Source organism: Microcaecilia unicolor, chromosome 6 (assembly GCF_901765095.1).
Source record: "Microcaecilia unicolor chromosome 6, aMicUni1.1, whole genome shotgun sequence".
NCBI classification, from domain to species: Eukaryota; Metazoa; Chordata; class Amphibia; order Gymnophiona; family Siphonopidae; genus Microcaecilia; species Microcaecilia unicolor.
The window spans coordinates 314545916-314563756 of NC_044036.1; the positions used below are offsets into that span (position 1 = coordinate 314545916).

General features: G+C 45.3%; 1 protein-coding gene across 1 annotated transcript in view; it reads left to right on the forward strand.

Moving 5' to 3' along the window:
• Window positions 1-1055: 1055 nt before the first annotated feature.
• QRICH2 (glutamine rich 2) overlaps window positions 1056-17841 on the forward strand; it is a 148096-nt gene continuing 131310 nt past the window's right edge. Inside the window, 1 exon segment of the mRNA XM_030208204.1 lies at window positions 1056-1759. Within this exon segment, the coding sequence (XP_030064064.1) occupies window positions 1325-1759 (435 nt within the window). The 5' untranslated portion in view covers window positions 1056-1324.

Below are 17841 nucleotides of genomic sequence, written 5' to 3' on the forward strand. Positions count from 1 at the left end.
TCGTACAACGGAAGAGTTGTGTTATGTCCATTAGAGATCAGGCATTTATGATGGATTGGTAGGGTATGCCTTTTTAAACAGGTTAGCTTTTAGTTTTTTTTTTTTTTCCCAGAAGTTTAGGTGGTCGTACCTGGTTTTCAAGGCTTTTGGAATTTGAACTAATTTTTATGACTCTGATCTTAAGACTGCTCTTCTCCCCCTTTGACAGCTAAGAGAGCTCAATACAGCTTTGCACACTGGGTAGAAGACTTGCACCATCTTCAACTTTGTCAAATATGGAAAGGGTAGGATACAAGTTTATAAAATAATGAGTGGAGGAGTGGGATGGTTAAAAGAAATGTTATACTATTATCCTAGCCTGTATGAAATCAATGAGATCAAAGGCATTATTAGGAAAGGTGGTTTTAATTCCGGAAACTATCATCATGCTGCACAAGATCTGGAAAACAAAATCATAAGAAGGTGGCATGCAACAAGTTCAAGTCTGGCTGGGTGATGGGGAACGCACAGTATCTTGCCAGTCCCTAGCGATAAGGACGCTTGCCTCAGCCCGGCAGTGCATTGTCAACCCACGTGTTCCCTGGAGAGCGGTGCGTCGCCCAGTGGCCTATTGTAAGCACACTAGCACAGCCTGCCCGTTGAAACTCTAGATCGACAGCCATTGACCACAACTTCTAAAGTTATAGTGAAACGTTTAGTTATCCTAAGCTCCTGCACGGCAGCCTAATTTTCGAATTTTTTTTTTCAAGCTGCGCCAAGATCTTCAAAGAACTACTTTCCAAAGCGCTGCGCTACCATAGAACGGGAATTGGCACTGTGTCTGTTGCTTAGCAACCACAAACGCTTGAGATCTTGTAATACCTGGTGGGGAGGGGAGATAGGGAAAACAATGGAAGCGTGACAAATTCCGCAGCCAATCAGAAAGAAAGGCGCTCACGTTCAGTCAATTGTATAAAGAATAGAAGGCGGGGCTAAGGAGGAACAAAGCCCTGTAGAATCTAAGGAGCGGCTTAGCGGGCAGCAGCATTTGCGCGCTAGGCATGGGTGATGCAAGGATGGATTAGGAATTTGAGAACTTAATTGTTATTAATCACTGGAAAAAGGGAAATAAGGAAAGATAAAAATATATTTTTTTAAAGAAGCGTGGTGTAAAATGTGAGAATGGAGTTGATAAGATTTGGGAAAGGAGGCTAGAACTTTGAATAAGAATAATTTCAGAATTAAAGAGCTATATTGGTATAAGGTAGGTTGATAAAAGTCTTTATCCTAGACCAATAATTGGAATTTAGATGCAAAGCTGACGTTGTGAGGAAAAAGGGGGGCAATGCCTTGTATGGTTACTCTGAATGAGTTGGCAAACCTTTCCATCGGCACCCCAGAACTCGGGGTTGTGAATTTTAACGCCCTCCATGCCTTGATCCATGCCATCATCCGGCACCTCAAAATACAAGATGTCAAGACGGAGATCTCTGAGGATGAGAAAGACTTCATTAAACCTCTCATATCCGTGCCATCCCAGGTAAAGGAGGAGGACAAAGTGGAGGCTGGAGAGCTTATCAGGGTGCCAATTGGCTATGAGCAGCTGGATAGGAAGATCAGTGACATTGCCAAACAGATTGATGCTTTGAATAAGTGGCCGACCGCGGCAGACTTGTTGGAGAGAAGCAAGGAAGTCCCATCTGGGTCTCCAGTGGGTGAACTGTGGCATATGATGCAGATGAAGAGGAAGATAGAGTTGAATGCAGATGGTATTTCCAAGGTAAGGTTCCCATTTCTTGACGTTTGCAAAGGTCAAATATTTATATATGAATATAATTATTATTTTGATCAGTTGCTCTGGGGCTGGTCCAGTGGTTGGCAGGGTTGTCATTAAAGGGAGACATTTCAGCACCCAAAGCAAGATACCAATTTGATGCCACTCGACTCCCCCCCCCCCCCCCCCCTTGGGACAAAGAAGTTAACTTGAAATTTGAGTATAATCTGTACTAATGTGCACATTTTAAACAGTTTTTATTAGAAATTTGTATATAGTATTTCAACTGTAATTTTAATAAACAAATATAGTGAATAGCGATTGACTCCCCCCCGCAAGTTCCCATCTTTCACTACATCTTATTGCAGACCTGGGTTAAAGCATAAAGTTGTATTCCTACTTATTGTGTGACACTGATTCTTCTTTGTTTATAATACATTTTAAACCAAGGTACAAAAAAGGGCCAGAGATGACATAATGTATGTACGTTTGAGACCACTTAGGTCCCTTCAGCACCTGGGATACTAGATCTTTGTTTTAGATCGTTAATACCTAAATGTTGAGGTGTATTAATGATGCAGATTTCCTGTTCAGACTTTTTTTGGCTGATGATGGTTTTTCATAGATACAGTAACACAGGTCAATGACAGCAGATAAAGACCAGCACAATCCATTCTGCCCAACAGGGTGGCCAGAACTGTACCTGCCACTGTGTGGGCCCTACCCAGTCACCCATGCTTAAATGCTGGCTGTCAAGTCACCACCAGGCCAACCATATAGGCAGCCAAGCATGATGGGGATGATATGTGGTTATAACCAAGACTCCAACTATGGCTGACAGAGCATCCAACTTACTAGTCACGATGTACCTCCCTCCCCTGAGCTGCAAAGCACGTGGCAATAAAGTGAACTTCAACATTGGAGCTGCCGAAGCTTCACCTGTCTTTTGCCATATGCGGGACACAGACCGTAGAAGTCTGTCTGGCATTGGCCTCAGTTCCCACTAATCCTGCCCAAGATAACACCTCAATGACCATGTTGTGTGTCCATCCTCTTTGTATTTAGGTATCTCCTGTGTCTATCTCGTGCATTTTTAAATTCAGTCACCATTTTTAACTCTATCTTATTACTTTATATTATGTATGTTTTTATTTTTATTTTATTAACCATTTATCATTCGAAAACCATGCTACATTCATCACACAAAAAAATGTTTAATATGATGTGGATTTTGAAACGAGTGAAATCATACCTTCCCCTGGACACCTTTCGGGACCTAGTACAATCCACAGTACTCACGCACGCAGATTACTGCAATAGTGTTTTCTTAGGATGTAAGACCCTAATCCTGAAGAAACTTCAGACTACCCAAAATACGGCAGCCGGATTTATCCTTGGCAAGTCAAGATTCAATAGCGCAACACCTCTTCGAGAGAAGCTTCATTGGCTCCCCATCAGAGAAAGAATAAATTTAAAGTCCACACTCTGATTCATAAGATCATATATGGAGAATCCCCTAACTACATGAATAACCTCATTTACCTCCCAACCAGAAATAGATCATCGTCTTCTCGTACTTACCTCAATTTACACCTTCCCAACTGCAAAGGTATTAAATACAAGACCTCTTATGCATCCAGTTTCTCCTTTTTGGGCAGCCAGCTTTGGAACACTCTGCCAAGATCCATCTAAACAATCAACGACCATCTACCATTCAGAAAAATGTTGAAGACCCATCTCTTCAAGAAAGCTTACCCTAATGACCCAACTTAACTTTTTAAGCCCATCCACATGATTCCTGCCCTGATGATTATTATACCTTTAACCATGTCTCACAATCTCCTTATGCTCATTCTTCAATCTCTTCCTCTCCATCCTTCCTACTCCTTACCCCTCTCAATCTCTTCTCCTTTTGCTCATCCTATCTTTGTTTACCTCTCCATGCTCAATTTACATATCCTCAAAACCCCACTACTACTATGTTTACTACAACTTGTGACATTCTCCTTCAAGACTTTGTAATTCTATTTACTATGTAAGCTGCATTGAACCTGCTATGTGTGGGAAAGCGCGGGGTACAAATGTAATTAATAATAATAATCATTGTAAACTGCTCAGTGTTAGGCAGGATATATATTAGAAAAATATAAACAGATTCTAGTTTTCTTCAGAGGTGGTATTGCTGTAAGAGTTTTGTGCTAATTTATAATTTTCAGCAACGTACCTACTGATGTATGTTAGTGATATTGATTTTGAAACAAGCCAAAATTGGTTGAACCCATATCTGCTCATCGCACAATGATGATATGGGATCTGTGAAACAAGTAGAACCTGGCAAGTCAGAAAACCTGCTCTAGTGAGTCCTCCAAGGTGGTCATCCGGCTCCAGATCAGAAGGAACAAAAGAGTCAGCCCTGGTTTTTCAACAGCTGTTTCAAAGTATTCTAGGATTTTATCAATAAAAAATTGGCATTAGCAATTCAAGAGTAGATGCACATGTGAACCAGGGCTTCATCTCCTGTGCTGTCTGAAACTGTGAAAGAAGACTTGAGGTCAGCCCTCCATGATAATATCATATATGTAAACAACTGTTCTGCCTCTTTTGTGATCTGTGGCAATGACCATGAGGCAATTCTAAATTCCAAATTCCATTTTTAGTTAGATTGGAAGCCAAAAGGTTTCATCCAGAAACTAATAAAGCCTGCTTTCAGTGATGTGTACACACGTGTTTGTGCATATAGAAACATGACACTAGAAAATTATATATAGTCTTTTCACAGTGTATTCATTATTAACTTCTTCATATTGTGGTACGCGGGGATCTTCAGAATTCATAACAGCAGAGAGCCATCTAAAGAAACTTTTCAGTTATACTGATGGAGCTGTTCACCTCGTCATTGATCAACCCGTTTTCTCCTAATTTCTTACTTATTTAAACTTAATTTTTAAATCTTTTTCCAGAAAAAATAATAAAGTAATATAACTTAGCTTTTGACGAAACTTAAAGCAGCATTATATCTCCAAAATAAACCTCTACCGACTTGGCCAGGTTTCGGAGGTCTTCTTCAGGGAAGAGGTTTACTGAAAAAAGAAAACGTACATCAGCAAAATGTAAAGAGTCCCGTTCACCACAGATAACTATTTCCAAAGATAAATTCACTGTGATATACCATTTAAAGCTTCATTGAGTCATATAAACAAAATGGCTGCGGCGTCTTCATTAGCCCCAGCGATTTAAATAGACCACAGCTGATTGAAAAACGCCACTTTTTGATAGGCTCACGTCATATTTGTGAGCACCAATCAAACTTCGTGCTTTACACCCCTATGGACTGAATTCCGAAATAGACTGGTGGTCACTTATTTGATTGGTGCTCACAAATATGTATAGAAACATGACGGCAGATAAAGGCCATATGACCCATCCAGTCTGCCCATCCTCTGTAACCCCTAATTCTTCCTGTTCCTAAGCGATCCCACATGCTTATCCCATGCCTTTTTAAACTCTGGAACAGTCCTCGACTCCACCACCTCCACCGGGAGGCCATTCCACGCCTCCACCACCCTTTCTGTGAAATAATACTTCCTTAGGTTATTCCTAAGCCTATTCCCATTATGACATCACAATATGAGCTCTGGTTACCAGAGAGAGAAACTCTTCACACTAAGGGGGGAAAGTAAGCCAAGAATAGGACAATTGAGCCATTGTGACATCACTGATGAGGTTGGCTCTTAGGCATTGGTGGAATAGAAACATAGAAACATGACGGCAGATAAAGGCCATATGACCCATCCAGTCTGCCCATCCTCTGTAACCCCTAATTCTTCCTGTTCCTAAGCGATCCCACATGCTTATCCCATGCCTTTTAAAATTCTGGAACAGTCCTCGACTCCACCACCTCCACCGGGAGGCCATTCCACGCCTCCACCACTTTTTCTGTGAAATAATACTTCCTCAGGTTACTCCTAAGCCTATTCCCTCTTATCTTTGTCATATGTTCCCTCATTCCAGAGCTCTCCTTCATTTGAAAAAGGCTCTCTTCCTGTACATAAATGCCCTTAAGATATTTAAACATCTCTATCATGTCTCCTCTCTTCCAACGTATACATGTTGAGGTTCATAAGCCTGTCACTATAAATTTTGTATTCAAGACCGCTTACTAATTTCGTAGCCGCCCTCTGGACCGACTCCATCCTGTTTATATCTTTCCGTAGGTGCAGTCTCCAGAACTGCATGCAGTACTCCAAACGAAGCCTCACCAGAGACTTATACAACGGCACTATCACCTCCTTTTTCCTGCTGGTCATGCCTCTCTTTATGCGCCCAAGCATCCTTCTGGCTTTGGCCATCGCTTTTTCTACCTGTTTGAAAGCTTTAAGGTCGTCAGACACAATCACCCCTAAGTCCCGCTCTTCCTTCACACACTGAAGCACTACACCCCCTATACTGTACCGTTACCTCGGATTTTTGCGACCCAAGTGCATGACCCTGCATTTTTTGGGATTAAACCTTAGTTGCCAAATATCGGTCCATTCCTCTAGCTTCGCTAGGTTCTTCCTCATGTCATTCACACCCTCCAGGGTGTCCACCCTGTTGCAGAGTTTAGTATCATCCGCAAAGAGACAAACCTTACCAGGCAGCCCTTCCGCAATATCGCTCACAAAGATGATAAAAAAGCCGGCCGAGGACCAATCCCTGCGGTACTCCAGTGACGACCTCCTTTTCTTCAGAGCAAGCTCCATTTACCACCACCCTCTCTCTGTCTCCTACCATTCAACCAATTTTTTACCCAATCAGTTACTCTAGGTCCCGCACCGAGGGCACTCAATTTATTTATCAGTCGCCTGTGCTGAACCGTGTCAAAGGCTTTGCTGAAATCCAAGTATATCACATCAGGCGCCCCTCCCACATCCAACTGTTTGGTCACCCAGTCGAAGAAGACAGATTCATCTGACACAACCTGCCACTAGTGAAGCCATGCTGCCTCAGGTCCCGCATTCCATGTAGTTCAAGAGGGGGAAAACACCTGTGTTGAAATGGTCTTGTCTTCTAACATGTCCTGAAAATTTGGTGTGTGTGTCTCTCTCTCTCTCTCTCACACACACACACACAATTATTATTATTATGTGCGCTAGAAGTGAAAATACCAAATATATATTCTGCACATAAATCCTATTGGTATGATGGTATGATATATAAATGGCTTCAGTTAAATGCATTGCCCATCATTGTACAGCTTTGGCACCTCCCCCTGAACTGCACATTTGGTGATGTGATCACTTCGACAACTCCTACTTCTGCTGAGCTTGGTAAAAGGGGCCCATTCTTTTGAGGGAGTGTCTCCCTTGGTTTTCTTTGGAAGTGCCAATCTACCCTACTCTTTGGGCTTCTTTCTTGTGAATTTTAGGGAGCAGGGGGAGATGCTGTTGTTAGCCATTTAATTAAAACCACAAATAGGTAATGCCTATGCGTTCCGTCTCCTGCATCTTCCTGCTATATCTCAGCTATTTGACTTGGAAGTTGGTTATACTGTGGCATCTCCATCCACATAGATCTATAGGAATGCCTCAACTTATTTAGGGCCCCTTTTACCAAGCTGTGGCAAAAGGGGGCCGGTGCTGGCGTCGGTGCATGTTATATCCACGCACCGAGGCCCCCTTTTACCGCAGCTGATAAAAGGGAAGTCTCGCTTTCCTACAGGAAATAAAGTACTTGCCGTGCGGCCATTTTGGGGGGGGGGGGGAGCCCTTACCACCACCCACTGAGGTCCACAAAGCAGGCACATTATATGGTGATGTCTTCCAATGGATTCAGTGAGCAGAAGCTCTCCTGTAGCCCTTTTGGTTTGCCTTGAGCACGCGTGGGTATTCCTGTGCTCAGTAAGGTTCTACCCCCTCATGTGTCCCTTTTCTATGTATCCAGAACATAGTCACAGCTTCCCCTTCTCTGCAGTTAACAAAAAAGAAATAAAGAAAAAATATTAAGACAAAAATTAGAGGGAGAGAGAAGGCTAAAAAAAAGAAAAGTCAAAGAAACCCAAGACAAATCAGGACCATCACAGGACCACCACATTGAAGTGGGATGATTTCATGCACAGGTCCAGAACTCAAATCTCTGCAGCAGCTGCTTTGGCTGTGTCGTCGTTTCAGGAATTACTCCCGCAACGGACATAGTCCCAGCCTAGAACCCATGCGTGAACTCAGTCAAAGTTTGAATACTTCCAGCCAGTGGCGTAGCAAGGGGGGGGGGCAGGAGGGGCAGTCCGCCCCAGGTGTCAGCTTGGGGGGGTGCTCCCTGCCAGCTCCCCCCCTTGGCGCATCGACACCCCCCCCAGTGCCCACCCTCCTCCGTCCAACCAGCTCCCCCTACCTTTAAAAAAATATCAGAGGACTTCCGGTGACGTCATGACCGCGAGAGGTTGAAAGGGAAATCTCTCCGGCTCCTATCTCCCCCCAAGAGCCGTGAAAAACATATAAATTTGACTACAACTCTCCGGGGTTCGCGGAAGAAAGAGCTACAGTTCGGGCGATTTCCTCTTTGTCTTGCCTGACATTGAAATGGCGGCGAAATCCGCCCCGAAAGACAGACTCCGTGGCAGGGTAGGAGAGGACAAAATGGCGCCGCCCGCAAGCCCGCCCGGATCGTCGGTCTCATCGGCATGGATAGCCGAAATTACAGCAGAAATGAGAACAGTGATGGAGGACCTACTGGATCGCCGGTTAGCCCCGATTGACGCTAAATTAGAGCGCGTACAGACGCAGCTTATGGAGCTGTCAAAAGACTGTGTGGCCTTTCAATCGCGAGTCTCGGAAGTGGAAGACCGCGTTGCAGTGGTCGAAGGGTCACAAAGCCAGATACAAGATCAGTTGCGGGCGCTGGAAAATAAAGTGGAGGACCTGGAAAACAGGTCGAGAAGGAACAATGTACGTCTGGTAGGGCTCCCGGAGAGTATCCCGGAACGGGGCCTGGAGACTTTCTTAGCTACCTGGATATGTAAAGAACTACAACTCCCAGAAACGTTAGGACCGATTCGCATTGAGAGAGCCCATCGGCTGGGTCAGAAGAGTGCAGGAGCTGGCAGGCCAAGAGTAATCATCCTGAGATTTTTGGACTATGCCCAAAAGCAAGAGATCTTACAGCGGTTCAGAACCGGGAACCCTCTGATCTATGAAGGAGTGACAATTAGATGTTTTCAGGACTACTCCGCCGGCGTAGCAGCAAAACGGCGCCAATTTTCGGAATTATGTTCTAAGCTGTTTCAGAGGAAAATAAGATTTGCGCTGCAATACCCTGCAAAGCTGCGGGTCACCTATAAAGGTACCACTAAGATATATGAGACTGCAGCAGCCGCCCAAGAACTTTTAAAGCAGCTAGAAATGGATAGACCAGAGGACGGCTGAAAAAGGAGTGGAGCTGCCAGCAGAGGAAGGCAGACCAGAGCATGAATAGAGGATGATCTGGAGAGTTGGTATATCAACGGGCGCCCACGGGCGTAAGAACTGATCTAATGAGGAATGTTATGGGATATGTTTAAAGGTTAAAGTTATATGAGTTTGTAAGTTAATAGGTTCAGACTTACACAGGAATGTTTAATAGAAGAAATAACAAGTGGGTGGTATTAAGCCTTGGTTTGGAGAATAGTTGGAGCCTGCCCGGAGGTTCTGGGGGGAGGAGGGAGAGACGTAGGAAGTTATGGTCCCAGCAAGTGGGTCCGGTTCTAAGGGTTCGGGGAGTGGGAGGGGGGGAACGGGGATGGGGAGGGGGGGGAGGGAAGGAGCGGGAAGGGAAGGGGTGAGATTGAAGCTAGGCCTTTGGGAGTCGGGAGTAATCGCGGTTAGGCAGGTCCCTTTGTATGCTTGGCTGGATGGGAGTCAGATAGGTAAGCGGGCACTGACGATGGAAAAAGTCTGGCTGGGGATGCATGTTACGGAGGCTGGCCAACGAGTAGCTGGTGGAGAGCGAACGGGGGGGAGACAGAGGCTGGGATGTCCCCTCCCACAATTATCGCAGTTTTCTGCAATATATGCCATTTTGGTTAATTTTGAGGTATGGTGAACATTGTAACTTGGAATGTAGGGGGGATAAATTCACCTATTAAAAGATCCAAGATCTTGCAGCAATTAAATAGACATCACATAGACATAGCATTGATACAAGAGACGCATTTGTCGCAGGCAGAGCATGTCAAACTTAATACGTGGTGGGTAGATAAGTGTGTAGCGGCGCATGCACAGGGGAAAAAAGGTGGAGTGGCCATTCTGATCCGTAAAGGTGTAGCACTGGAGATACGCCCTCTCTTAGTAGATGCCTTGGGAAGATATGTTTTATTAGAGGCCACGGTAGGTATGCAAAAAGTACTTATTGGTAATATCTATGCCCCTAACAACTACGACAAAAAATTTTTCCAAACGATAACTAACTTCCTCCTTAAGCAGCCGCACACTGAACTCATAATAGGGGGCGATTTTAATGCAGTTTGGGATCCCTCACTAGACAAATCAGTCCCAAGCAACTCCGCGACATATCATAATAATAGAGGTCTACTGAAGATGAGCCAGTTATTAGACCTGACGGATGTCTGGAGGGTACTTCATCCGGGTATGAGGGATTACACGCATATGTCACGGGCTCATTCAACACAGTCGCGTATTGACTATATTTTGGTTTCCAGTCAGATGTTTGGGGAAATTGTAAAGGCAGAGATAGGGCCATATGTGATATCTGATCATGCATGGGTTTATATGGAGTGGAAGCCACGTGGCCAGGCTCGAAGAGACAGAAGATGGCAATTCCCCATAGAGTTCTATACGGAACCCCATACTAAAAGGGCGCTTGCAGGCTAGCTGGGTGGAATACACGACACAGAATCATGAACATCAGACAGACCCGGTCTTATTCTGGGAAGCCGCAAAGGCTGTGCTCCGGGGGGAAATTATTAGCCACGTGCACTATGTTCGGGTTACCAGGGATAGGCAGATACTGCGATTAAGTGCACAGCTTTGTCGTGCGAGGATGAGGTTTGGAGACACACATACGGCAGAGGCCAAACAGCAGGTGCTGGATCTACAATCAGCACTGAACGAACTCTTGCATAGGCGAGCACGCAAGTCGCACATATATTATAGATACATGCTTTATAAGCACGGTAACAAAGCAGGCAAACTACTGGCCAAGCTTCTCAAACAAAAAGGGGGTGCCAAACATATTCTAGCCCTTCGAGGGACGGGAGGAGGTCTTAAAACCGCAGACAGGGATATCTGTAATATTTTTCAGACCTTCTATAAAGATCTTTACGCCCCCCCAGAGGACGAGGGTCTGGGGAGCCAGATGTACCTAAATAACCTCAATTTCCCTAAGCTTACCCAACGAGAGCGAGAACAATTGAATCAACCATTTACGGAAGATGAGGTGCATATGGTCATAACGCAGAGCCCCTTGTTAAAGGCCCCAGGCCCGGACGGGTTAAGGGCTGAATTTTACAAAATGATGGGGGAGGTTATTGTTCCGGATCTATCTAAATTTTTAAATCAGATGATAGATCAGAAAGCTATGCCGCTTGACCTGAATAGAGCACAAATTATAGTATTACCCAAACCGGGGAGGGATACATTGGAGCCAACATCATATCGGCCCATATCTCTGTTAAACTATGACACTAAGTTGATGGCAAAAATATTGGCAAATAGATTGGCAAGAATTCTGCCCCGGCTGGTACACGAGAGCCAAGTGGGCTTTGTGGGGGGACGAGCGGTAAGCAAAAATTTGAGGGCGATCTTAGCATCATTAGAGTATGGGGAACGCAAGGGTCTGGCGTCTCTGCTAGTCAGCTTTGATGCTGAAAAGGCCTTTGATAAGGTGCATTGGACATTTCTTTTTGACACGTTGGAAAGCTATGGCTTTTCCGGCAGGTTTATCGAGGCAATTCAAACCTTATATGCCAACCCAAGCGCCTCGATATGGGTCAATGGAATAGCTTCGGCGAGCTTTCCTATTAGAAGAGGAACTAGGCAGGGCTGTCCCCTGTCTCCCCCTCCTTTTTGTGCTGGTGCTGGACCCTCTTATCCGTGACATTATGGAAAATCCCTTGATTAAAGGAGTGAGCATGGGCCGACAGACATTTAAAATTGCAGCTTTCGCGGACGACCTTCTCGTTCACTTGACCTCCCCGAAGGTGTCTTTAGAGACGCTACTGGAAACGTTTAGGGAGTATGGAGATTACTCAGGCTTCAAGATCAACTTGGATAAGTCTGAGGCACTGGCATCCCCAACGATAGGCGCAGAGGAGTGGGGGGAAGAGTTTCCTTTACGTTGGGCAATTCATTCTTTAAATATCTTGGTATTCGTCTTACGATGCAAACAACAGAACTACATCGGTTAAACATTAAGGCCCTCTTGGATTACACTAGAGATAAATTGGACTCTTGGAGGGGTTTACCCTTGTCTTTAATGGGCAGGATTCATTTGATACAGATGGTGGTTTTCCCACGCTGGCTATATGCCTTACAGACCTTGCCCATACGTCTAACAAAGAAAGATCTAAAGCATATAAATCGCTTGTGTGGCCAATTTTGTTGGGCCGGCAAGAAAGCAAAGCTGCAGCAGGGCTTGCTGGTGGGAGGCTGGAAACAAGGGGGCATAGGGTTCCCAGATCTATTCCTATATAATCAAGCATGCCTGCTGCGACACGTGCGAGATTGGCTTGATTTAACACAGTACTATACGCCGGTACACTTAGAACGGGCATGCCTAGCGCCACATGACATGATTGCACTGCTCCACCTACCCCGAAATACTATACCCCCACATCTTAGGAACAGTGTACTGTTCAATCCTCTCCGTTAACATGGCAGTGGTGGGTTGAACAGTTGGGGGGACATCCAAATATTTCAGACCAACTTCCGATTGTGGGAACGTAGCGTTTGAAGCGGGAATGGGTAACCCAATATTCAGAGTTGGGGACAGCGTGGTATTACAAAGATGAAACATCTGCTTTCGGAACGGGGGGGTCTAGTGTCGTTCGCTGTCTTACAACAGAAGATAGGGTCTGATTGGGGAAGTCATTTTGCTTATTTACAAATTCAGCACTATATACAGGCAATGCCCCAAGAAGCTTTGAAAGGGCAATTGGGGGACAAGATACAGGAGTTTTTCAGGGATCTGGCGACGGAAAGACATGCGATATCTGATTTATATGGGGCCCTGGCTCGTAGGAGGCCGATACAACAGTATGAGAAAATTAAAGTTAAATGGGAGCAGGACCTTGGGACTTCATTGGCATCCTGGGATATAGTGGCTTCTTTGAAAGGGATTAGACAATTAGTTACAGACGAAAGATTGAGAGAGTGTGGGTATAGAGTTATATTACGGGGATATATGACCAAAGTGCAGCTGGCCCACATGCAAAGGTCAGGGAGTGATACCTGTTCTAAATGTGAAGTAGCTCCGGGCACGTTTTACCATGCTCTTTGGAAATGTCCTAAGGTTCGGACATTTTGGCAGCGTGTCCGAGGCCTCTTGGCGCGGCTGGGTGTCAAGGTCCAGGGTAATGAGAGGCAATTTTTGATCGACCAGTCCGGGTCTTTTGCTCCCAATAGAGCACCGGTGACCCTTCTAGGGAGGAAGCTGTGTTTGGTGGCTCGTAAATGTATTATGCAATACTGGACTTCCCCGGAGGCCCCTGCCTATTGGCATTGGAGGAACCAGGTTCATCTCCTGGCTTCTTGGGAAGCCCGAGAGTCTAAATCCTCAGTTAAACGCCGACAGCGCTTTCTTCAAAGCTGGTCTCCTTACTTACAGATGTTAAGCCCCCGTGGGAGAAGTCTGCTCGTTAACTCTGGCTAGCTTCCACAAGGTGTGTTGGAACCGAAGGCGGTTACTCCCGATAGAAATATAAATATGCTTATCTGGGAAGGGGAGGGGTGGGAAGGGCGGGAGGTGGGTGAGGGAGGGGAAGGGGGATCTGAGGTATGTTAAGTTTACATTATATAACCTTAGGAGTGCAGTACTACGATGTAAGAGGGGTGCGTGACAATACTTTCTTTACTCTGGAAAGCGCTGTAAACTTGTTTTGGTCAAATCTTAGCAGTATGGACCGGTGAGCCGGGGGTGCTAATAGACACCTAATTTGGTATGACAGTTTTTCTTCAGCAAAGCCTCTGGCGGTTACACAGGTCCGCTTGAGAATGGCAGTAGGGATCAGCAGCAAGAACTGCTCATTGAGTAGCCTTTCTGGCTGCCGGAGGTATAGGTATGGGGCCATCAGAGATAAGGCCCTTTGCCTTTGCACTGTACTGTTTTATTCGCACAGAAGAGTTTGTTATAAAGCATGTTTATTTGTGTTTCTTTTCCCCTGATGTACTGCAAAATATTTTCTACTATGAATATGTTGTAAATTAATAAACAAATTTAAACATAAAAAAATATCAGAATCCGAAGCGAGGCGCAGCGCCTCGCGCCTGCACATAAAAGAAATGCGCAGTGTCTCATCGGGCCTTCTCTCGCTCTGTCTGTCCCGCCCTTGCAGAAATAGGAAGTTGCGTCAGTGGAGGGCGGGACAGACAGAGCGAGGGAAGGCCCGATGAGACAGTGCACATTTCTTTTACGTGCAGGCGCGGGGCGCTGCGCCTCGCTTTGGATTCCGATATTTTTTTTAAAGGTACGGAGCTGGTTGGATGGAAGAGGGTGGGCACTGGGTCGGATGGGCGGGTGTCGATGCGCCGAGGGTATGTCATCGTGCTGCATCCGGGGGGGGGGGGGCAATGGCGAACCGCCCCGCCCCGGGTGGCAGCCCCCCTCGCTACGCCACTGCTTCCAGCAGTCCTCTCACCCAACTGGATGCAGTTCTCATACCAACAGCGGCATCCTCTAAGGTCGATGGACCATTGCTCCACCCCGATGCTGCCTAAGCATGAGGCAGCCCAAGTAGAGCATTTTTAGAAGAAACTGCTATTAGCCTGCAATGATCGGGGCTTTTTCTGTGTCAGGCCTTCATTTGTGGAATTCGCTTCCTGACATATCGATAACACAAACTGATTTGTTAATTTTGCAGGAAGCAGCTGAAGGTGTTGCTGTTTGTTTAAGTTTTTGGCTGAAAGAGATTATTATTTAGATTTTAATTTCTGCTTAGTTAGGAGGAGGTTGTACTCCTGCCTTGTGTGCGATTTGATAAGTCATTTTTTAATGAGGTATGTTTTATTTGTGATCAGTCTAGGACATTATTTTTTATAGAGATGGAATATAAATGAAATGAAATTTTTATTTATTTATTTTTACATCTAACCACGGTTCTTCTCCAGCAGAGGTCAAAGTATATTTTGATTATCCTGTAAACCAGATGAATCTTGGGCCCTAGTGCACTGGGCTTATAATACTCCCATACATGTGGCCATTTTGCTGGCCACTAGGTTCTAACTGGATATTTTTGTGGGTTCTGTTGTGAATGGGACAGTTTTCTGTTGGTTCTAATTTCTGCCACAGTGAAAGGTCTCTCCGAAATAGTGCAAGAAGTATAGCTAAGGATGAAAACCGAGAAGCAAGGGATATAACTAAGGCGTAATTTTGTCTCTGCTTGATTGATTGCAAATGATTAACACAAGAACAGTCAGAGAAGAGATCGGACATATCGATTGTCTCCATGGTGCAAAACATTATGATGACAGATGAACATAACCTCCCCCCCCCCCCCCCTCCTTTGTGTGCTTATTTATTTATTGCATTTGTATCCCACATTTTCCCACCTCTTTGCAGGCTCATATGTGTCTTTGAATTTGTGTGATTTACACATGCCAGAAACTCCCAGATTGAGGGAGGGTAGTTAGCTGATTAACCAGCACAGAAAATTAATGACTTGAGATCTGTAGGATGGTGAAGGGATGTGGGGGGACTTGACCGGAACGCTGGGTCACTGTAAGACCTGATCCATTTAAATGCGGCTGTGTGATGTGTAGCACAAACATTGATCAGTATTCCCTGATCTGTAGGCCTCAACTATATATTCGTTAGACATGGGCACGGGGCAAAAAGTTTCAATTAATTTGGCTTTTTTTTTTTCCCTGATTTTCAGATTTTTTAAAATTTCTGTTCGTTTTACCTTCCTTTTATTAAAAATTGTTTAACATGTTTTAAATTATGCACTAGTTTAACTTCTAGGTTAATGTATTAAATTGATTTAGCATGCACTAAGGGGCCCTTTTACTAAGCTGGGTTAGGTGCTTACACCTGCCTAATACAGTTTAAAATGGCAAACCATGGGACGCGCTCAGGTAAGTACCAAATTTGCACATGCTAAGCACATGCTAAATTTTTTTTTTTGAGGGGGCAGAGAGTGGGCATTCCTGTGCTAATCGGTTAACGCAGCTATATCACCAAACGCTAACTGGTTAACACAGGAATAGCACATGAGCCCTTCCACCTACAAAATGGGTGATGGTAAGTGCCCACCTGCTAATTTTTTAATGGGTGCACACTAATGGCTGATACAGCTTACACCAAGCCCCCTCCCTGCCCATCTTCAAGTCTTTGCTTAAAGCCCACCTCTTCAATGCTGCTTTCAGCACCTAACTCTTACCTTCAGGATATCCAGACTGCCCCAATTTGACTGCCCCTATCGAACTGACTATTCACTTGTCCTTTAGATTGTAAGCTCTTTGAGCAGGGACTGTTCTTTTATGTTAAATTGTACAGCGCTGCATAACCCTAGTAGCGCTTTAGAAATGTTAAGTAGCAGTAGCGTAGCCAGCGATTAATTTTTGGGTGGGCCTGGAGGTGGACTGGGTGGGCACAGACCTCTTTCCTCTCCACCGTCCACCCCCCGCCCGCCGCCGCCAACACCACATTTTGTGTCCACCCGCGACAGCCCCCTGCACTGACCTGAAGCACGTTCTCCCTCCAATCCAGCACCGGCGATCATAGCCAGCCTTCTACTATGTCCAGCGTGCGTCGTCGGAGCTTCTTCTCAGGCGCGTCCCGCCTACTCTGCAACTTCCTGTTGGACATGGTAGAAGGCTGGCTATGATCGCCGGTGCTGGATTGGAGGGAGAATGCACTTCAGGTCAGTGCAGGGGGCTGTCACGGGCAGGGCGGGCCTGTAGCAAAAGTGGGTGGGCCTGGGCCCATCCAGGCCCACCCTTGGCTACGCTCCTGTTAAGTAGTAGTAGTAGTACAGCGACAAGTCAGCGTTTTGGCTGGGCTCGATGGACCCTTGGTCTTTTCCCAGTGTGGCATTACTTATGTACTTATGTGTCCAAGCTTTTTAGAGATCATTGAGTGGAGACTTCTGTTTGATGATCTTTCTGGGAATACATATGACATAACAAATTCCTAGACCCCTGATGCAGACCAGTAGGGCCGAAACACGAGTCGTGACGGGTCTCTTTTATTGTTTTTGAAGACTCTTGGAATAAAAAGTTTCTTGGGCACCATCGGCGAGAGGTTCTTTTTTTCCTCTACTGTTTTATACCTGGTATATTCTCTCCCTGGAGGTTTTTCCCTTCTGTTTGTGACTGACTGCACCAGGGCTTTTTTTGAGGGGGTACTTGGGTGTACCGAGTACTGGCACCTTTTCCACTGTCTCCTAAAATTGACCCACGGTCCCCAAATTTTAATGAAAGAGCTCAGGCTCTCCACACCAATTCTGCCTTGTCATAGATTCTGTGACTGGTTGTAGGGGGCCTGGCTATAGTGGGGTGTGTAACAGGTGGGTCCCTCAGTGGTCACCCCACCCCTGAAGGGTGGCCGGGCATTTGAGTACCGGTACCTCTTTTACTAGAAAAAACGCACTGTACTGCACACTAATGGAAACATTAGCACATGAAGAAAGCCAAAGCAGGAGTAGAGGATGACACAATGACCAATCCACCGGGGAGATGTAGTTCAAAGCCGTGTTTTGGCGGATGCAGCCGCTTGCCTCAGGGGTCAATGTACACAACTGTATAAGAAAAGAAAATACTAAATCAAAATAAATCCACGTTTTGTTTTCACATAATAGATGCATTAAAATAAGCCACTTTGGGTGGGCTCTTCAGCTGTAATGAATCTGTACATCATGTGGTTTTCCACTGTTAATGTTTGCTACTGTATGTCCTGTATTC